We start from the raw sequence: 23,623 nt of genomic DNA on the forward strand, positions 1-23,623 counted from the left end.
AGCAAATTCCCCCTTGGGAGCTCATATGAGACTTTAATTTGCACTTTCCTAAAAAAAAATTATCATTCAATATTGTTTACTATTAGAGTTATCTCCCTCCAAGACTTTAAATTTCATTTGGTCAGAAGCCATGTATTATCTAAATTTTGTATTTCTCTCTGAGCCAAGTAAAACACTCTGAATGCAAGAGACCTTTAATAACAAAATGAATAAGAAATAAATTGTGAAGAACACAGGCTGGAAGGGAAAACTACCCAGAATCTCTAATTGCTACATCTGTTATATTTAGTAAAGAACGCTTGGTGGCCTACCAGAGATTTAGACATAATTGATTAAGAGCAGAAGTAGACAGCATACCACAATGGTAAGTATGATAAACATGAAAGAACAATGGACTAGGTATTAAGACTTAGGTTCCAGTCTCAGCTCTGATACCATATATATATATGCATTACAAAAATCCATAGGCATCTTTTAGAATTGTTTTTTTTTCTATATTTATTTCAAGTCTGTGGTCAATTAGTTCAGTTGGTTGGAGCATATTGCTAATGAGGACACAGCTACAGGTTAATTCCTAAGTCAGACACAAATTATACTTCTAACTCATATGTCGGGGAAGAAACAATGGTGAATCTAGCAAGAGAGTATAGATTTATGATCCACTATTAGCTGACAGACATGGAATCAGGAGACCTGGTTCAAATCCCAATTCAAATACTAGCTATGTATGACTATGGGCAAATTATTTTAACCTTTCTAAGTCTCAGTTTCTTTATTTATAAAAAAGACTTAAATACAATATGAATGAGCTATCATTGTGTTATACTAAAATCTATTACCACAAGTGGAAAAAGAAACCTTGAAACATATGTCCTATTGATGGTAACAACAACATCTCTGCATAAGAGTAACATAAAACTACATAAATACTTGTGTTCTGAGTTCTTCATATTTTGTCTTAAATATTAGAAATTATAGAATAATATTGTCATGAATTCTACTTACACTCTTTCCATAACAGCAAAGCATTTTATCTTTTTTAAACTATGTAAAAAGTAGCAATAACAAATGGACAAGTAATGTTGTTCAGTTGTTTTAGACATTTCAGATACTTCATGACCCCATTTAGGGTTTTCTTGACAAAAATACTGGAGAGGTTTGCCATTTCCTTCTCTGGTTCATTTTACAGATAAGGAAACTCAGGCAAAGAAGAGTTAAATAACTTGCCTAGTAAGCATCTGAGGCCACATTCTAATTCAGACCTTCCTGACTCCAGGTCCATCACTCTATCTACTTTGCCACTTAGCTACCCTAGGACAGATATAGCATGGTTAAGTACGGAACACAAAATTTTAGTCCAATAACATTTTACTTTACCAATGCATAAATAAATCATGACAAATGAAGTGGTGAGTTTTATAGTAAATACTAATTTAAGCACCAAATCGCTCATGTATGTAAGGATTGAGATGCATATATATTTCTCTTACTAAATTATTAAATTCAAAGTATACTTGACTTGATACAGAAATTGTGATAAAATGCTAATGTAGACAAAGTCCACAATGAACCTTAAAATGGGTATTCTATATGGTATTTTCTGGCCTAGGAGAGACAGAGATAGTAGACTACCCAGAGATTGTTGGCAAAAGTAATGGATAACCCATACCTGTCTTAGGTACAGAGTTAGTTTTTCCTTTATCACCGAGATTTCAGGGTAATGATTTTAATCCATCCAACAGGTATTTGTTGAGATCCTATGTGGAGGCTATGAGGCCTTTCATTGTATGGGTGTACAAAACAATTTTTTACCTTCAAAGAATTTGTTACTTAGCTAGTGAAAAAAGAGACATATACACACAAAAGATCACCCTAACAGCTACTTTATGCTAAATGCTAAATGAATGGTGTAAAGAATAATATCTAAGATGTCAGCTAGTCACAGAATCTTAGAGTTGGAAGGAACCTCAGAGGGTGTCTAGTCTACTTCATACCTGAACAAGGATCTATTCTACAATATCTTCAACAAGGGCTATGCAGTACTCAGCTTGAAAAGCTCAAGTGAAGAAGAAATCACTACTTCAAGAGAAGTCCATTCACTTTGGGGCATATTTAGTTAGCAAAAATTTTCCTCATGTTGACCTGAAATCTGCCCTTCTGAAACTTCTGTTGTTCCTGTCTCTGTCCGTTGAGGCCAAGTTGAAAAAGGATACAGGATGGCTTACTGTAGGCTGAAGTGGCAACCAAAGCAATAATACTGGATCTGGAGTCAGAGGACCATTGTTTCAAGTCTTGGCACTGCTACTTCTTACCTGTATGATCTCTGGCAAATTATTTCCTCCCTCTGGACCATAGAGGCTTCAAATGAAAATTAAGGAAGTTGGATTATATGGATTTTAATGTCCTTTTCAGCTATAAAACCTGCCATCCTAAAGGGCTATGGAGGACTTTTGAGAAGAGAGGAAGCTTGACCTAGGCCTTGAAGGATTTGGGGGTAGGATTTTGAGAATCAGAAGTTACAGGAAAAATTTTCCAGGTAACATAATTGGCAAAGACCCAGAAGTCAGTACTTAACCTTTCCTGTTGTTCTGTTCAAATTAACAATTACTCACTTCTCAAGAAAAGCAATAAACACTACTTTATTACTTACCTTTTCATTCCCTTTGATTACATAGCGTTGTGAAATATGACCCATGTCGTTTAACTTCACCTAAAAATGGGGTGGGGTTGGAAGTAAACATGAACCAATTTTATCACATTAATGGTAAAAGCCCAGAATATGAATATTTCCCACTCTGTATCCTGTCCCCAATGGTATCTATATGTCACAGGAAAATCTAACTCCTTGAAACCCAGTTTACTGAAAAGAGGGGTTTTATTAGCAGATTTGGATTTTTTTAAATTACTGAAATGGTTTTTATTTCAAGTGTTCAAAAAAGGCCTTGAGTATCTCAAGTGGTATAGAGGAACTACCTATTTTCTTCTATCACAGCTAGGTGTCAAAATGGATAAAGTACTGGGCTTGAAATCAGAAAGACCTAATTTCAAATCCAATCACAGACACTATTTGTGTGACCCTGGGAAAGTCACTCAACTTCTATCTTCCACAATTTCCTTAATTGTAAAATGGGGACAATAATAGCACCTACTCAAGGTTATTGTGATTAAATGAGAAAACATTTATAAAGAGCTTAGCATAATGCCAAGAACATATTGGTGCTTCATAAATCCCTTCTATCTTTTCTTCTTTCCTGTCATTAGATCTATGTGAATAAACAATGTCTTGGCCTTCCATTATCAGTAAGGGTTCAGGTTACAGTGAAGGAATCATATATCCTACCTTGTGTCATCAAAATATGTGAGAAAATACCACATCAGCATGGTCATAGGGGCTCAAGTAAGGGGGGTCTATGTCAATGATTCCACTATGTCTATATCTATGACTATGAACTCTGAAATTCTCCTTTCTGATCACAATTTCTTACATCTTCTATCTTTCTCTCTGCCTCACTTCTCATAACCCTATTCCTTGTCCTTGTTGTAACTTTCAGCATCTTCATTTCTCTATTCACCTAAGTTCATCACCGCTACTCTCTCCTCACTTTGCTTCTTTAACGATCTTACAATATCAGACCACTTCTATTATACATTTTCCTCTACCCTGGACTCTTTATCACATTTCTGTGCAAAGGATACTCTACAATTTTTCTTCTTACCTCCAACCCCTCATCACCTCTTCTGCCCCCTCAGTAAGGGCTGACACTTCATACTTTATTGAGGAAATTGAGTTCACCTACACTAAATTCCCTATCCTCTTATTCTACAACTAAAAACTATTTTATTCTCCATTGTCTCCTATTTTTCTTCAATCTCTGGAAAGGGAGTGTCCCTCTCTTTGCCAAGGACAATCTCTTTGTAAATTTGCCCTTTTTATCTTTCTCTCTCATCTTAAATCTTTCTTCACTTAATAGACTTCTTTCCCACTGCCTACTAACATGCCAGGTCTTCTGCCATTTCCTTGAGGGGCAGAGACCGTTTCCTTTTTCTCTTCGTATCGTGAGTACCTATTATAGTATCTTGCAGGTAGTAGCCATGTAATAAATATATCTTGAGGGGCAGTTAGGTGGCGCAGTGGAGAGAGCACCAGCCCTGGATTCAGGAGAACCTGAGTTCAAATATGGCTTCAGACACTTAACAATTACTAGCTGTGTGGCCCTGGGCAGATCACTTAACCCCATTTACTTCACCAAAAAAAAAAAAAAAACCAACAAAAAAATGTATCTTGAGTGATTTTAGAAAGGAGGCTAGTTAGCATTTTTTTATGCTAGGGATTATGACTGATGGCAACTATGGAGTGATTTTAATTAAGAAGGTGTTTACCAAATCTTTGAGAAGATGTAAGCTTCTTATCAAGGTCAAGGACAACATCTATTAATGTTTATTTAACTTTGTAAGTGCCTCACCATGGATTACCTCATGCAAGTTGGCTAAGGGGATTATAGACATGCTTCATAAACATTTCATTAAGATATGGGAAGATCAAGTAACAACAGTATTTTGGATTTATTAAGTTTTGGCTTTATTAAAAAAAAACCTTCATGGTTATTTTGTTATTTTGCTCTTATGTATAATTTAATTTTCACCATAGATGACTTGCTCTTATGGCTATTGACTGATTAGTCATCATGGAGTGAAGGTAACACCTGGTTTTCAAAGGTTATTCCAGTAGATCCTATACATCTATAAGGGAAAGCTCTAAGTGCATGCCAAGTACAAGACAGGCTACATGACTTTCAATTGAAAAACAGCCTTGCTAAGTTTAAAGGGGTTCATCACTTGATAACTGGACACCAGGTAAAGAATTATACAGCAACTCATAAAAATTGTTCTACTAAAGTATGGAAGAGTTGTTACCTACATCAATGGAAGGACTGCCAATATCAATGTTGTCACATGATAAATATGGATAAATATGATTTTATTTATAGGTGATACTGTTGTTCAGTCATTTCAGTTATATCTGACTCTTCATGACCCCATTTGGGGTTTTCTTGACAAAGATACTGAAGTGGTTTGCCATTTCCTTCTCCAGCTCATTTTACAGATGAGGAAACTGAGGCCAAGAGGGTTAAGTGACTTGCCCAGGGTCATGTAGCTAGTAAGTATCTGAGACCAGATTTGAACTCAGGAAAATGAGACTTCCCAATTCCAAGCCCAGTGCTCTATCCACTGCACCACCTAACTGCCCTTTTACTCATAAATAGGTCATGTTAATGTAGATGGTGCATTTCTAGGGCACAGTTGATGGAGTGTTGTTGCCAGAGTTAAGCATAGCATATGAGTCATGCTAATAGCGGGTTCCAAGCAGGTGGTGTTATGGCATACAAGTATGACATATTTTTGGCTGGGCTCCCTAGTCCTGACTTCCTGCTTGAATTATAGTCTGGCATACATTTCTCCATTACCCTGACATTTCTTGCAGGGGGCTTGTACTCAAGCCTTCCATTTTGAGAAGCCTCTTCTGGGAACTGAGTTTTTCTTTTTCTTTTTCAAAATATGTAAAATAAAAATAGTTGGGGTATAGAATAATGCAAGAAATTTAATCCAACAAACATTTATTAGGGGGTTACTATATCTAAGGTACAGTAATAAATTCTGGGGAATATGAAGACAAAAACAGTGTTCCTTGCTCTTAAGGATCCTCCCAGGGAAAATGTTTTCTTGATTTTTATGCTTAAACTATGTGTCAGGCAACAAGCACATATTAAGCACCTACCATCTGTCAAGCACTGCACTAAGCTATAAAGATAAAAAGAAAGACAAAAAAAATCTCTTCTCTAAAGGAACTCACAGTCTAATGGAAGGGATACTATGCAAACAATTATACACAAGATAAATTGGAGAAAACCAACAGAGAAAAGACAGAATTAAGAGGGATTGGTAAAGGCTTCTTATAGAAGGTGGGATTTTAGTTAGGGAAACTAGGGAAGCCTGGAGGTGAAGATGAAAAGATAAAGAATTCTACCCCTATGGGATGACCAGTGAAAATCTTCCAAGTCAGGAGATGGAATATATTGTTTAAGAAAAAGCAAGGAGATCAGTGTCACTGGATCACAGAGAGTGAGCTGTAAGAAGACTAGAAAGGTAGGAGGAAGCAAGATTGTGAGGGTCTTTGAATGCCAAACAGAGGATTTTAAATTTAATCTTGGAAATGATAGGGAGCCAGTGGAGCTTATTGAATAAGAGGAATGGCATAGTCAGCCCTGCATGTTAAGAAGATCAATTTAACAGTTGAGTGAAAGAGGAAAGATAAGAGGTAATAGATGATAGGAATTGGAGTGAACAACATGTGAATCACCCAATATGTGCCTATGATATAGCACAGGCATCAAGAGATGATGCCTGAAATAAATACATTAAAAATACGTTTTATTACCAGTGTCAAGGTGTTTTCACTTTCTTCATTATACTTGATTAAAGTCTGATTGCCCGGGTCATAAGGAATGGACATTGGCTGCCTCTTGTATGCAGATCCAAAAGAAAACCACAGCAGGAAAAGCAGGGCTACTATGATGAAAGAAAATTCAAATTCATTTTGTCAGTTTATTAAATACATATTAGGTACTTAGCAGTTTGTGGTTTTTTTACCCTCCTTAAAAACTAGTTTCTAAAAGTGGGCCCTTATATGGGATGGTTCTCTGGGATGGAGGAGGAGGATCAAGGGGGACATTTAGTGATGTAAAAACAAAATATATCAATAAAAATGTATTTTTTAAAGAAGTGAGGCCATTGCCCCATATTCCAAGATAAGATCCTCCCCTTACCCCCTATCATCTAGCTCCTGCCCAAGCATTTGAATCACTGCTTCATAAAAATCCTTGTAGCAGCCCAGGGTCACACTTCCTCCCCATTCCTTCCTATTCCTGGCCCATGACTTTAAGCAATGGGCTATTGGGTTGTAATGTTGTTCTTATTAGCCAGACAGAAGAACTAGGCAATAGTAGTTGAGTGGTATCCCAATAAAAATTCTTTAAGGGTGATAGAATCCTCCCATCATTAATTTTTTATTGTGACTCTGAGAGCCTGTGATTCAATGCCCCAGGTTATAGGGTATTACTGAGAGAAAGGACATCGCCTGAGAATGTTAGCAGCTGGCTACTGACCTGCCAATGATATGAAAGCTGCACATATTGGGATAATGGCAACCCCACCAAGTCCTACAAAGGGCGCTGAAAGTCTTAGACAAGTAATTCCATCGAGACAGGAACACAGATTCACATACAGGATCTGTTTTTTGAAAAATCCTTGCTTATCTGAGATAATGAAAGGCACTGAATAATTACCATTCTGGAGACTTTTTAACATTAAAAGTTCCACAGAATAACCTATAAGGGAGAAAAGAACCAGCTATAGATCAGAAAATTATAAATCTTATTATAGACAAAGGGTAAACAGTTCCTAAAATTATGTTAACTAAAAGCCACAAATGCATATTTTTTCAATATTTATTAAGTGCCTTCCTTCTATGGGCAAGGCAACATATAGCCAATCTATAAAAAGCACAAGGGAAGAAAACTTACCAAAATTTTTTCCTAGCTCCCAAGTATCTTTTATATTTCCAGAGGTATCATCTAACTCAAATGTAAAAGGACCTGAGAATGGATCTAAGTCTTTATCCTCAGCTTCCACAATAATAGGTATCTTCTCCTCTGTCTTACAAACTTCCATGAAAGGTTTAACAAGAGTAGGTGTGTTGTCATTCTTGTCAGAAAGAAAAATCATCATGGTTCCTGTACCTGTCTGGGGTGGGACACCTCAGAATAGAAAGAGAACAGACAATGAAAGGATTAACATTCATTTTCTCCTCTCAATTTAAGGTGTATATTCTTCATCCACACCAAAAAGAATATAAAGAGGAATAAAATTAGTGACAATGAAAGTGTTTCTAGAAAATGACTTCGAATTAACCATAGGCCCATATTTCATGCTGAAATCACAAATCATTTAGGAAACAGCTTGAATCTATTTTCCTATGTAATGAAAAATTTAGAATGTCTCTAAAAAGTGTCGTTCTCTAAAAAATGATTGTTTCATAAATGGTGGACATGGCATGTTAGTGAAGCAGTGTGGAAATGGGGAAAGAGAGGTAAGCTCCAAGTCACATAGCTGACACATTCTAGATATGTCACCCTGGGCAAGTCAAAACCTCCTAGGGTCTCACACAACTCTCTAAGACCAGTATGCAGAACAGATGTTGATCTGTATTTGTGAGCAGTTTCTTCATGGTTTCCTATCAATGAAATCATAGGTCCAGTTAGAAACAAACAAACAAATAATATGTTAAGGTTGAATGCAGCTTGGTAAATGGAAAGAGCACTGGACTTATATTTAAAAGAACTGAGCTCTCAAATCCTAGGTCTAATCTTTACTATCCATGTGACCCTGGGCAAGTCCCAATCTCTCTGGTTTTCAAATTCCTCCTCCACAAAATGAGGATGATAGTATTGATTACCCACCTCACAGGGCTGTTGGGAAGAAAGCAAATTAAAAATCTTAAAGTACTACAAAAATGAGAATTTTTATTATTTTTAAATAATCAAATCAATGACAAATATGTAAAACATAAATCCAGATTTCAAGGGTCTAAATTTTGTTAATTAATACTTATTAAGAAAGTGGGTTTAGGGGCAGCTAGGTGGCTCAATGGATAGAGTACTGGCTCTGGAGTCAGGAGGACCTGAGTTCAAATCTGGCCTCAGACACTTAACACTTACTAGCTGTGTGACCCTGGGCAAGTCACTTAACCCCAATTGCCTCACTAAAAAAAAAAAAAAGTGGGTTTAATATCATAGGAATTAAAGTCAACTTATAAGATATAATGCTACAGACACTACTTACAATAGCCCAAATTTTAGTTCACAAACTTGAAAAAAAAAAAAACTTAGGGGGCAGCTAGGAGGCACAATTGATAAAACACCAGCCCTGGATTCAGGAGGATCTGAGTTCAAATCCGGCCTCAGACACTTGACACTTACTAGCTGTATGACCCTGGGAAAGTCACTTAACCGTCATTGCCCTGCCCCCCCCCAAAAAAAGAAAAAAACCTTAAAATTATCCAAATAGTTTAAATATTAACTAACTTTCACTTACTAAACTTGATTTGTTTGTACTTTGATCAGCTTATAAATTTAGATTTGAAGGATTGCAATATAGGCATATAACCTCTCCACTTTAAAGAAATCTGCCCTTCTTAGAGGTAGCTGGTGGTGTGATGTAGAGAGAATTGGACCTAGAGTGAGGAAAATCTAATTTCAGATTCAACCTTAGACACTTATTAGCTGTGTGACCCTGTACAAATTACTTAACTTTTGTTTACCTCGGTTTCTTCAATGGTAAAATGAGGATAATAATCATGCTTCATAAAATGATTGTGAGAAACAAATGAGGAAAAAACTTGCAAAAAATGTTTCACATAGAGCCTGGCACATAAGGGCTATCTAAATGTTTATTCTTTTCCCTTTTCTCCCAAGGAGTCAAAATAAGGAGAAACTATGCTAAATATTTATCAGAGATCATTTGCTTGAAAAAAGGCAGCTGAAATTACACTTATCTAAAGATGATAAGAGATATTAGGTTTGACCACAACTTCCATAAGGAACTAATAGCTTCCATCTGAACTACAATTGCTTTTTTTTCTCCTAGAACACTGCTCTCACAGGTTCCACTGTGAAAGGCAAGGCAAGAAGGAAAGGCAAGAATAATTATTTTACTCTTTTGGAGTTGTGCTGCTCCAAGATTCTTATGAGTTTCCTCCTCAGGCAGGGACATTGGGTTATTCATGTGTGAGAATGTACTTACCATCATCTATGGCACTGACAATAACTGTATAAAAACTGTTATTCACATAAGGGGATTCCCGATCCACATGCTTCACTGTGGTAACCACACCGGAGAGTTCATCTACAGTGACCCAATTAGCAGGATCATGAACCAGCTTAAATCTTGTAGAAGGAGGGGAAAAAAAAAACTAATTTAAAATTCACAATAAGAGAGGAACCAAGAAAACAATATTTATAATGACTACATCCATGTAAATGAAAGGACAATAACAACCACAAAATAAAACTAAATGCTGTGCTATTAAAATGATTGACCAGGAAGAATACAGAAAAAAGCACCTCCCTCCTTCTTAGCAGTAGTAAGAGACTGAGTATGGAATAATGAATATACTGTCAACCTTGGTTTATGTGTTGGATAGTTTTGATGAATTACTTTTAACTTTTCTTCTCCATTTAAAAAAAAATTCTTTGACTTTCTGGGGGAAGTCAGGGAAGGAATATGTTAGGAAATAAATATGATATAAAAACAAAAGATATTAAAATTTTAAAAATGTTTTAAGGAAACCACAATGCCTATGAAAACGAATTTAGAATTATGTTATAGTTCATAAATGGGGTGAAAGACACAAGGGTTGGCAGCTCTGGAAACTGAGGTGTACAATAATATGTGATATAGAAGTATCAATGAAAATTTATAACCCCCAGTCCTTGTTTTCCCTTGCTCCCCATTTTATATTAATAATAACTATATCAATTTGGGGGAAATGTTATGTTTGCAGAATCAAACTCTTCATTTGAATACTTGTTTAATGGTGAAATTCCACACTAGCAAAATGATTCAGAGAAACATGAAATCTCAATTTTGTCTGCTGTAAAATGAGAGGATGTGTCCTCCCATCCCTGTAATTCTATATTCCTTATATTCACAGCATTCTATAATTACGAATTCTGCAGGTTTCTACCATAGAAGGTTCTGGGCAGGTAGGTGGCACAGTAGATAGAGTACCAGGCCTGGTGTCAGGAAGACTCCTCTCCTGAATTCAAATCTGGCCTCAATTACTAGCTATGTGGCCCTGGGCAAGTCACTTAACCCTGCTGGCCTCAGTTTCTTCAACTATAAAATGAGCTAGAGAAGGAAATGGCAAACCACTCCAATATCTTTACCTAAGAAAACTCCAAATGGGGGTCACAGAGAGTCAGGCATGACTGAAACAACTCAACAGAAACAACCATAGAAAATTTTAGGTTCTAAGGGCCCTTCCAGCTCTAATCCACTCTCTCTTTTGGGGGGGTGGGGGCGGCGGGGCAATGAGAGTTAATTGACTTATGCAAGGTCACACAGCTAGTAAGTGTCACGTGTCTGAGGCTGGATTTGAACTCAGGTCCTCCTGAATTCAGGGCCAATGCTTTTTCTACTGCACCACCTAGCTGCCCCATCTAACCCACTCTCTTCAAGTTTCACTCAGATCTAAGGTTTTATGAGTCTCTTGTCTCTGGTATCTTTGGCCTTATTTATGTTCTACGAATAGATTTGTTCTGTTATATGAACAGAGGGTTCTAACCAAAAGACAAGTACTTAAGGTGATATAGCTCCTTGCATTTCATCTTCCTGTATAGTATACGTAGAAGAGCAAGGTTCTAATCCCAGTTCTCTTACTAAGTGTATAGTTTTGGGCAAGTCATTCCTCCACAAACTTCTCACTTTCCTTATTTTTAAAACAAGAGAGTTGAACTAGATCATCCCCAGATCCCTTATCTAGTTCTTCCAATGTGTGACTTAAGAATATGTATCCTTATTAAACAGCAGGGTATATAAAGTCTATCTAATTTCATCACTTGAAGTCTTGGTCAAGTGACTAACAACAGAGACATAGATAAAGCTTCCCCTCTCCTCTCTCACCTAAGTAAACAACCAACCAGAATGTTTCAAGCCCTTAGAAGGGTAAGAATAAGAGAAAGTGCTATTTCTTTCTCCTTCCCTCCTTAAAAGCCAGGGCTTTTTATCATTCCATTTTAAAACTTGGATGAGCTAAAATTTTCAAAGAACCTGCCACCTTCCCATCTACAGTTTCACATCATCAGGCAACTAAAACTCTCTGCAAACATAAATGGCATCAGTGTTTACAAACCAGAGGCACTATAAGTGGCAAATCATTCATCCTTGTAGTATCTGAAGCATTAAGAAAGCAATTCTCTAGTAACCTTGGATCTGAGACCTCATTCCAATTAGATGCAAATGGAGTGGAGAGGAAAGATCATGTTTCACTGTGAGTCAACAGCCTGCTACAGCAGAAAGAGAATAGGATTTGGAGTCAGAGGAACTAGATTCAAATCCTGGCCCTGAAACTGTGTGGTCTTGGATGGTCGAGTCACTCAATCTCTCTAAGCCCTTGTTGTGCAAATGTAAATCTACAAAATGAGGACATTGGACCAGAGAACCTTTTAGATCCCCTCCAGCACTAACTGTATGATTTTAAGGTCACAAGGTAGCTGTAAAGATCCCTTAAAGGTGATACAAGGGTGTCAGATACTACAGAGTTCTCAAGGCTAAATTTTAAAAGTCCTTTTCTTTTCTTTTTCTTTCTTTTTTTTTTTGCAACTATAAGTGTTTCACCATTGTGGCCAGTCCATAATATCATGGACTCAGAATTGAGCCATAGGAGAAATTAGTTAACCAAGTAAAAACTCTACTAACACTATTCCAATATCTCATATTACTGTGACAGTAACCCTGGATTCCCAGATCCTCAAATAGAGCATGGTCTCAGTTAGGTCTAATCAAGTTGGAAAAGCTTCTAGTATAGCTCTGGCAACAACAGTCTGTGAATCTGTCATCTGAGAATCAGTGTAGTTAAGCTTGGAAAGTTTCATCACTAGAGCACAAACTCTACCAGGTAATTGATTACCTTTGTGTGTGTGTGTGTGAGGCAATTGGGGTTAAGTGACCTAGTAAGTCTTAAATGTCTGAGGCTGGATTTGAACTCAGGTTCTCCTGACTCTAGGGCCAGTGCTCTATCTAGTGCACCACCTAGCTGCCCTGATTGATTACCTTTTTAACAGGACTAGTTCATTAGACTATCCCCTAATATATAGAGGGATTGTAATCTATACCTAAAGCAGGAGCACCCATGCCAATGAAATCATAAGTCTTCTGAAATACAAATATGGAAAAAGTGAAGATTTTCAGCAATAACAATGGCATCAAGTGATGGTACTTCATTCATTCCAAATGGAAAACTGTCCTTATTTCCTCTATTATATCTTTACCTTATGTTCTTGGTCTTTCCATCTGGGTCTGTGGCATGAAATTGTCCCAATTGGGCTCCAGGTTTGGCATCATCTATTTCTTGAACAATAAAATTAGGAGGATGGAATTGAGGAGGGTCATTGGTATCAATAACTTCCACACTCACAATCACAGTGCTGGGCATCATGGTTCCATTACCAAGCTGCTCTTTTTCACATGAAGAAAATGGTTCTTCATTTTCAACTACAACAACAAGTTTTCTCTCTGGAAGGTTTTCATAATCCAAAGGCTGTCAACCCCAAACAGAAGACTCCATTAGCAAATATTTCTTATAAGTGACATGAAATGGGGACCTTATGGCCTTTGTTTTCTCTCTATTATAGAATCAAAGAATCTCAGGGATTGATAGACTCCCAGAGATCAACTAAGTCAACTAATATTTGAAAAAGATCCCCTTCTACAATATTCCCAACACGTACCTATCTAAATTCAGTTCAAATGTATCTTTCTAGTGATAGGAAATTCATTATCTTATGATGGAACCCTTTTATTTATGTATGTATTTATTCATTCATTTCTCCATTTATTTATTTATTCATTCATCTATTTATTTAGTTATACTATTCTAAATATGACAAATACCAACAAACATGAATCTCTTTCTATATGAAAAGAACAGGGGAAAGGGTTGCATTTGAAACTGTGGCTCAAATTATAGATAGTTTTTTCAAAGGTATATACTCAATTCAAGATGTTCCAAAGCTGCCTCACTTCTCCATTTCCCTCTAGACTTTCTTCTGTGTTCTTTTGGACATTTTCTTTCCATGTTTGATGGACACACTACTCTTTCTTTTTTGGCATTAATATCAATAGCCACCCCTCTCTTTACCAATTCTCATGGTGTCCACCTCCTTCCCTCCCCTTCCCCCTGAAAAAAAAAAAACCCTTCCCTTATTATAAGTTATCATAGTTGAGAAAAAGAAATCCACATCCTGGTTATGTCCAAAAATATATGCCTCATTCCGTACCCCTAGTGTATCACATCTCTGTCAAGTGGTAGGAAACAGGCTTTGGTCATCAATGAGAGATAGGGTTGCCTAGTGGATAGCATGCTAGACTGGGAAACAAGAAGACCTAAGTTGAATCTCTGCCTCAGACATTTATTAGAAGTATGACCTCAGGTAAGTCACTTAAACTCTCTATGGTCCAGTTTGCTCATCTATAAAATGAAGCAGTTAAACTCAATTACCTTTAAGGTCCCTTTCAGCACAATCCATGATACTTTGGTCAGTCCTCAGGAGTCATGATTGGTTCTTGCATTGATTAGAGTTCTGAAGGTATCTCTAATCATTAGAAAAATTTTCCCCTAGAACTGAACACAAATCTGCCTCTCTGCATTTCACTGCCTTGGTCTTAAGTCCCATCTTTTGGAGGCAAATAGAATAAATTTAATTTTTCTTCTAATGTGTCAGCCCTTCAATTCCTTAAAGAAGATTATCATATTCTCTCCTATCCCCACAAGTCTTCTCCAAGCTAAACATCTTCAGTTTCTTTAACCAATCCCCATATGGTACACTTACATTTTATTTTACAAGAAAGTCTTCAGCTCATTCTCAAATCATTTATGGATTGTTTTTTGTCTTTTCATGGCTAAATAAAATCACCACCAATCAAAATAGAAAAATGCAACCAAAATCAAACCTGAATGAAAAATTAATGTGAAAACCCAGGCTGCAAAATCAGGGGAATTTGGGGAAAATGTATATTTATAACAGTTGCTCAGTATACAAAGGGATTTAATGTGGTAGGGGGAAAAGAAACATAGGAAACAAATATCTTAACTGATAAGAATGCATGAAGCAATGAAGACAGGAGGAATGTGCCAAGCCTGAGAATTTTATTTCCAAGGCTTCAAACCTTCTTGGTTATCCTTGGTGATGTACAGAAATCCTGGTTGTGTACATATTACCAGACAGAGAAAATAGTGGCTTAGCACTATAGCACACAGTTTACTAATTCAACTTTGGAAAGAGACTAGATAAGTGAAAATTATCAACAGTCTTATGAAAGGTTGCTCCAAATCACAAATGATAAAGTAGACACAAATTAAACCAACTGAGTTTTCACTGTGGTACAAAGCACTGAATATGGCATCAAAGGACCTGTGTTCAAATTCTTCCTATGTCACTACCTGAAGGACTGTGGGCATATAAAATGATGGGGTTGAATTAGATGGCCTCAAAGGTCTCTTTCAGATCTAGATCTAAGACTTTACAATTTTATACCTATCAAACTATTTAAAATTATACATAATATAAGTGGCTATTGTTAGAGGAGAATCCGGAAAGACCAACATACTAATGTGTTACTGGTGGGTCTGCAAATTGGTAAAAAAAAAAACTTGTAGAAAAATTGAATTATATAGAAAAGTCAGTAAAATGTATATTCCCTTTGACTTAATTATACTACCATTAGGGATATACTTCTAAGGAAGTAAAATTCAATAGGAAAAGTTTTCATAGCCATCTCTTAGTAACAACAACCTGGAAACAAATGAAGGATAGCTGAACAAATTACAATTGATTATAACAAAACATGACTGTAATGGGATTTATTTCACCATAAGCAAAGGCAATTGTGAAGAATCCAGAAAAGCTTGAGATAATCAGAGAATCTACTAGGATATGTCTGGCAAGAGCAGTTTAGCCCTGACTTTACCTTGATGACACTTAAAATTCCTTGATTGGTCTCAGGATCTGTCACAATGTTGAAGTGTTCTTCTTCATTACCATGTAGTATTTTGTATTTTACTCTCCAGGCAGGTGTGAATGGAGAATCATGATCTTGTACTAGGAGCCTTAGCACATCCTGTTTTATTTGGCCTTCAGAAATCTGTATTTTATACTGAAAGAAGCAATCATCACTTTGGTGACATTGAGACCACGAAAACTTTCATCATTTTTTTCCCCAAAGTTAGCTAACTCAGAAGCCTGGACACATGTCTTCACTGAAATCTCTAAAAGAATTTGAAATCCTAATTATTTGTTAGCAGGATAACCGAAGATAATGAGACATGTTCTCTGCCTGCTACTTGGACCATAAAAGCAGAATCATTTCTTTAAAAAAAAATTTCTTAAACATGTTATTTTCTCAATATTTCAAAATATTCCTTTAATTTTTTTTAATGTGCTGTAATGTAAAGACTATGCTATCCTATAAAATTCTGGTAATATCCCAAAAGACTAAAGGAGAGGCACTCTAGAATAATGGAAAGAGTATTAGAGAGTCAGGAAATCTGAGTCCTAATTCTGGCTCTAATACTTATATGTCATGTGACTTTGGACAAGTCATGTGTCTCTTTATGTCTCAGTTTCTTCATCTATAAAATTTTTCTTGTAATAATTACCTAATAGTGTTTTTGGTACCATATAAATGTTATTTATAATGACTACATAGATTCCTACACACGAAAAAGTTGGAAATAGAGGTTAAATGTTTGCTTATTCCCTTAAGTCATCTGAAAGTAAGTCATACACACTCAAAATAATACACTCATGTTGGTCAAGAATGATTCCCAATCTTTTTTCATTGTGACATGCAACCATTTTGGATATTTTCTGACATCCACATCATATTTCTCCTTCATTAACCCCATCTCCATATTATTATGATAGTAAATTAAAACCAATCTGATTTTGCAAATTTCATGACACCTCCCACCCCATCAAGAGAAGTGGAGACACCCTACAAACTGGAGACCAGATCTCACTGGTTTTTATGATGATTAAAAATAGAAGTTAGCTGTTGGACTTACATCTCCTTTAGTAAATGTAGGCATGTGGTTGTTTCCATCTTCAACTGCTATGTTAATAGTAGCAGTGGATGACAATGGTGGCTCTCCATGGTCATTTGCTCCAATCAGTAATTTGAACAACCTGTCAGCCTATTCATGGAGGGGGAGGGGGTGTGTGGCAAGGAGAGGGGGAGAAAGTTAGCTTCCCCAACAAAGAACATAAAAACAAATTAACTGACTTTGTTGCTTAACTTTCATTTCCAGTTGTTTTATAGTAGTTCTTTCAACATTTCGCTGTGACATGAACGTGGGATTTTGTAGGTTATGCCAACAGAAAGCAAGCTCTGGCAGGTCCTATCAAACTGGAAAAAGTTTTGGGCCAAGTCCAGCAACAGACTCTGATTCAAATATCCAAGAATCAGTCTAGCCAAGTTCAAAGAGGTTCATCAACCTTTGGCTGGCAGGTAATGAAATTTATTGGGGGCCACTGTAATTCTTTAATGTTTACTTAACTGTGGAAAGGCTATGATCTTCCTGAGTGAGGCAAGCATCCAATCCAATGAAACCCTAGATCTTTTGAAATATTTTTGTAAGATTGTAGGATTCATCAGTGGGAAAGACCTTAGAGATCACCTTTCTAGCCACTTTCATTTTAAAGATGAGGGTACATGACTTAGACATAAAAGGTGATACCATAGGTAAATTAAGAGATGAAGGAATAGTTTACCTCTTAGATCTTTGGAAAGGAGAACAGTTTATTGAACAAACAAGAGATAGAGAATATTATGAAATGCAAAGTGGATGATTCTGATTACATTAAATTAAAAAGGTTTTGTACAAACAGAAGCAATGCATCCAAAATTAGAAGGGAGACAGAAAACTGGGAAACAACTTTTATAGTCAGTACTTCTGATAAAGGCCTCATTTCTAAAATATATAGGAAACTAAATCAAATTTATAAGAATCCAAGTCATTCCCCAATTGAGAAATGGTCAAATGATATGAACAGGCAGTTTTCTGATGAGGAAATCAAAGCTATCTATTCCTATAGGAAAAAATGCTCTAAATCACTATTGATTAGAGGGATGAAAATTAAAGCAATTCTGAGGTACCACCTGACACCTATCAGATTGGCTAATGTGACAAAAAAGGAAAATAATGAATGTTGGAGAAGCTGTAGAAAAATTGGAACACTAATGCATTGTTGGTAGAGCTGTGAACTGATCCAACCATTCTGGAGAGCAGTTTGGAACTATGCCCAAAGAGCTATAAAGCTTTGTATACCCTTTGACCCAGCAATACCACTATTAGGTCTTTTCCCCAGAGAGATCATAAAAAAGGGAGAAGGACCCACATGTACAAAAATACTTATAGCTGCTCTTTTTGTGGTGGCAAGGAATTGGAAATTGAGGGATTGCCCATTAATCGGGGAATAGCTGAACAAGTTGTGAATATAATATGAATGTAATGGAATACTCTTGTGCTGTAAGAAACGATGAGCAGGTGGATTTCAGAGAAATCTGGAAGGATTTGCATGAAGTGATGATAAGTGAGATGAACAGAACCAGGAGAACATTATACACAGTATCTACAACATTGTGTGTTGATCAACTGTGATAGACTGGATTCTTCTCAGAAATACAATGGTCCAAGATAGGTCCAAAGGACTCATGATGGAAAATGCTCTCCAAATCCAGAAAAAAAGAACTGTTGAATCTGGATGCGGTTTGAACCATACTATTTCTATTGTTTTTGTTGTTGTTTTTCTTTTTTGAGGTTTTTCCTTTTTGCTCTGATTCTTCTTTCATAACATGACTAATGCAGAAATGTGTTTAATGTGATTGTAGATATATAACCTACATCAAATTACTTGCTGTCTTGGGGAGGAGGGAGGGAGGAGAGGGATGGAGAAAAATTTGAAACTTGAAATCTTATAAAAACAAATTTGAAAACTATTTCTAAATGTAACTGGAAATAACCAAATATTTATATGGAAAAAAATTAAGTAGATTGCAACTTTCAAAAAGCAAAAACAAAAACAAAACAAAAAACAAAGGTCATTTCTACTGCTGAATCCTATAATCCTACAAAAAATATTTTAAAATATCTAAGTTTTCATTGGAGTGGATGCTTGCTCCACCCATAAAGATCATAATCCTTCCACTGTGTGTGTGTGTGTGTGTGCGTGTGTGTGTGTATAAAATCATGCATTGTTTATGTCTGTATCAAATATATAGTGCAGATATAAGTAGTTTAAGAAAGACACCATTATAATTATCTACATTTGAGTGTTAATTACCTACTAGATTGTCAACCATTTGAGGACAAGGAACCTGGCATAGTGCTCTGAACATAGCAGTCATTTAGTAAAAGAAAAAGATATGCCTACATACTGAGAAGTCATGTATAATGATCACATGTAGGAGACAGAATTCAAGCTTTTAGGAAGAATAAAAAACATTTATGACCTCATAATCTAAGCATCCTGAAACATGGATTTCGCCACTACTGCGATCAATGTAAAACCCATTTCCTTTTATCAATGGCACTTGTGAAACAAGGGAATAGGAGACTTCAGAGTTGGGAGTTTGCTCTTCATCCAAATCTACTGCCACTACTTGAAAGATGGGGTGATCTAGAAGGAAAGAAAAAAATCAGTTGTTACACCAGATTAAAGTTCCATGGTGTAGTTTGGATTTGTTTTAATGTGATTGTTAGTAGTCCATCAACAGTTCTAAATGATAATGAACTATGTTCCAGGTCATCTTATTGTTAGTACAAAATTTAGCTTAAGGACCAAAAAGAGTCAGAATAGGAAGCTTCAGGCCTATAATAATTAAGAACTGAACAAGAAAAAATATATATATGTATGTACTATTCAGTAGCATATTCCTTCTCCATTCTTCATCTATCCTGTTTCACTATACAAAGCAAAGAAGCCTCCATGAAAGAAGTTAAAGAATACCAGGCTATGTTTTTACATGTAGTTGAGGGGGGGAATAAAATATTAACGATGTAATAAATGTCATTTCCACTGATTTAAAAAAAAGCAGAATATAAATCTCACCCAACAGGTGAACAGGTCTCACCCAGATTGTGGTTATCTTTGACAGTGATGTTAAATTCTTCCTTAGTAAACTGTGGTGCATTATCATTGATGTCACCAACTTTGACAGTGAAAAATAAAGATCTATCCACAAACTCCCCAGTTGATCTGTCAGCAATATCAAAGCGGATCTGGAAAACAGTGGTCAACATTAATGCCAAGACCAATTATTTTGGGGAGGGGGAACATTAATATATTATCTTTTATGGTTTACTATTCTGTTTAAAAATTCTTTATCATTGTTATATCTCCTCCACTGGTATCTCAAATGGATCATCCTCATAAATACCCCATAGTGTCATGCACTTGGAACTTATCCTGATAACAAATGAATTGATGCAGAGATCTCCCTAAAATTCAACTTAAGGATGCTTCTCCATGTTATGTAATTGATACAGGCCCACACAGACTTAAATGAACAAAGTACAATTTCTGCAATGTCTAGTGAAAAACAATGCTTCAAATGGAGAGATTTGGGGCTCTTTCTCTCTGAGATCAACATGTGACCCATGAATATGGGCTTTGGTTCTTTCCCTCAGCATTTGTTCTTTCATTTTAGATGAAGGCTGTTGGAGATGCCAACTTTGTGAGTTTCAAAAAGTTAGAAGAATAAGCCACCTGGGGTCTAGGAGGCAAATCTAAGCTGGGCTTTGTAGGCAGCTGAGCATCAATGTCCCAAGGAGCAAGGAGTGATCTTGGGACCATGCATAGCAGTATTACTCAACCGGCTGCAATGCCACACTTGAGAGTGAACTTGGTGGGACCAGTGCTTTATAGACATTGCATTATGTTTGAGCCCCGCCCCCAGCCCAGAGACTAAGGTGACATAGGGGAGAAAATACCCTCAAGTTGTTAAGGGTGGGGGAACATTTGCATTTCTGTTCTTAGTTTATCTTCACATTTTAAAGTAAATATCCATTTTAAAAAACTGATATTAATTGCTTTAATGGAACTATGGCACTAATTACTGGTTGCTGACAAGGGAGGAAAATGTCCCCCTAATGGAGGTAGAGAATACATACCCCAAACCCTAGAGGCCATTTAGTGGATTAGTGAATTTGCAAAAGTTTTCAGTTCCCTTTGTCCTACTGAGTAAGTGACTTGCCCAGGGTCACACAGCCAGTGAGTATCTGAGGCCAGATTTGAATTCAGGAAGATAAGTCTTCATGATTCCAAGCCCAGTACTCTATCCACTGTGCCACCTACCTGCACACAATGTGATCAGCCATGTTCCAAATTTAGGAATTTACAAATGGCTCCAACATTTATTAATTGTGGACAAATTACTTAACCTCTCTGACCTTCACTTTTGTTTTTGTTTGGTTTTTTGTGGGGCAATGGGGATTAAGTGACTTGCCCAGGGTCACACAGCAAGTAAGTGCCAAGTGTCCGAGGCCGAATTTGAACTCAAGTCCTCTTGAATCCAAGGCTGGTGCTTTATCCACTTTACCACCTAGCTGCCCCCTGACTTTTAGTTTTAACATCTGTAAAATGGGAACAATATTACTATCATTGCCATCACTGCCCACCTCACAGGCTTTTTGTGAGGAAAGTACTTTATAAATACTGAAAGGATATAGTGAGGGCAGCTACATGGCGCAGTGGATAAAGCACCAGCCTTGGATTCAAGAGGACCTGAGTTCAAATCTGGCCTTGGACACTTGACACTTACTAGCTGTGTGACCCTGGGCAAGTCACTTAACCCTCATTGCCCTGGAGGGAAAAAAAGATATAGTGAGCTGAACCAGATTAAAAGAATATTTGGGAAATATTTAACAAAATAAATAAAAATACAATAAAATATAGATAATGCTAATTTGGGTTTTCTCAGTCAATCTATGGCAATCAGGAATCCATTTCTATTTGAGTTTGATACCACTGATATAAATTATTATTATTCTATGCATCACATAAACCCATGCATGAGAGGCAATTGACTTTGGAATCTTTAGAAGAGATCGGTTAAATATTAAAAGAGATATATATGCTATACCTATCCATAGACAGATTTTGCTTGTTTAAAGTCTAAAGGTCACAGTAGTGCTAATAACTAACTTGTTACAGGGAATACAAATATTCCCTATAAAATTTTTTAAAGTTTTCTTATAACCAAATTTCCTTTAAAATACAACCATATGCATACTCACTTTCATAACTTATGAATATTCCCTCAATAGCATTGAATTTCTGCATCTAAAACTATACTGTGCCCTTCCACTCAAAAAAATTATTTTAATATGTAATTTTTCACAATGAGTAGGAGAAGAGATGCTTAGAAGGACAAACTTGGGTCAGAGACTGTTGGAGAATGTGGTGAGGTGGGTGGGGAGACTCTCAGATGGGGAAACTCATTGATTCATTTAGGCACCTTCTTTGTAATTGATAGTCAGTAGTCTAGGGCAATAAGAGGTTAAGTGACTCACTCAGGGTCACAGAGTCAGTATGTGTCAGAGGCAAGACTTGAAAACAATTCTTCTTGGTTCTGAGGCTGACTCTTTACCCACTATGCTATGCTGCCTCTCTTATGATTTCATATTTTGTTATTTTCCCTAGAAAGGGACATACCTACACTCTAAGCCAGTGCTGGGAAAATTTGTAGAATTTCCACCAGGGCCTTGAAAGTCAGAGCAAATGTAGGAACAATCACGTATATGTTCTACACTTGGAAAGCTGTTCTTTCTGTGTGGATGTGTTTGCTATGGTTGAAAAATTTATTTCTTAAAAGGATGGTTTTGTCTCTGAGTAGAAATAGAAATTATATATCTCTGCCTGCCATTACTTCTTAAAGCCTTCAACAGTTTTCAAGTTTGGCTGGCTCTTTCCTAGGGGACTGAAGGAACAGGATGCTAGACCAGATCTCACACTCTCATTCCATTACCCTTCAAAAGCCATCAAGGGTAGAATGTTTTCTCTACTCTTGTGACCAACCACCAACGATAGGGTAGGTTGTTTAAAAAGTATTCTGACTGTACAAATCTAAACTGAAATGTTCAATTTTCTCCTGAGTCTCTCCTCAGTGAGCTAATTTTTTTAAAACATAGCACTTACTGTTGGCACTTTGTTATCTTCTGAAAGCAAAAGGTTTTATATTACAGAGTAAAAGGGGGACCAAGAGAGAACTTAATATTAAGTAGAACTTATATGGCACAGAGAAAAGAGGGCTGACTTTGAACACCTGTTTTGTACTTTTGACATTTCCTACCTGTGTGACCTTGGGTAAGTTACAATCTCCTTAGGATTCAGTCTCCTTATCTGTAAAATGAGCAATTTGGACTAGATGACTTCTGAGATCCCTTCTAGATCTGAGCCCATGATCCCATAATTATAATAGTTAAGGTTTGAAATGCATTTCACATAGATTCTCACATTCGAGCCTCAAAACTACTTTGAGAAGTAAGATACTAAAGACATTCTTCTTTTTTTTCAGGGCAAGGAGGGTTAAGTGACTTGCCAAGGGTCACACAGCTAGTAAGTGTCAAGTGTCTGAGGCCAGATTTGAACTCAGGTCCTCCTGAATCCAGGGCCAGTGCTTTTTCCACTGTACCACCTAGCTGCCCTCAGATACTAAAGATATTCTTAACCCAATTCTACTGATGAGGAAACTGAAACTTAGGGCATGTAAATGACTAGTCTATGGT

The 23,623-nt window shown here is 36.6% G+C and overlaps 1 protein-coding gene across 1 annotated transcript in view; it reads right to left on the minus strand.

Annotated features, from left to right (window-relative positions):
* The window catches only part of CDH26 (cadherin 26), a 41,648-nt gene that overhangs the window by 12,551 nt on the left and 5,474 nt on the right, over positions 1-23,623 (minus strand). The window contains exons 4-13 of the mRNA XM_043980950.1: positions 19,969-20,116; positions 19,348-19,514; positions 16,901-17,029; positions 15,805-15,990; positions 13,107-13,375; positions 9,859-10,001; positions 7,581-7,814; positions 7,164-7,385; positions 6,437-6,567; positions 2,651-2,710 (exon numbers count right to left, since the gene is read on the minus strand). Of these exons, the coding sequence (XP_043836885.1) occupies positions 2,651-2,710; positions 6,437-6,567; positions 7,164-7,385; positions 7,581-7,814; positions 9,859-10,001; positions 13,107-13,375; positions 15,805-15,990; positions 16,901-17,029; positions 19,348-19,514; positions 19,969-20,116 (1,689 nt within the window). The remainder of the gene's footprint in view (positions 1-2,650; positions 2,711-6,436; positions 6,568-7,163; positions 7,386-7,580; positions 7,815-9,858; positions 10,002-13,106; positions 13,376-15,804; positions 15,991-16,900; positions 17,030-19,347; positions 19,515-19,968; positions 20,117-23,623) is intronic.

The sequence above is a fragment of the Dromiciops gliroides genome, chromosome 2 (genome assembly GCF_019393635.1).
Source record: "Dromiciops gliroides isolate mDroGli1 chromosome 2, mDroGli1.pri, whole genome shotgun sequence".
NCBI classification, from domain to species: Eukaryota; Metazoa; Chordata; class Mammalia; order Microbiotheria; family Microbiotheriidae; genus Dromiciops; species Dromiciops gliroides.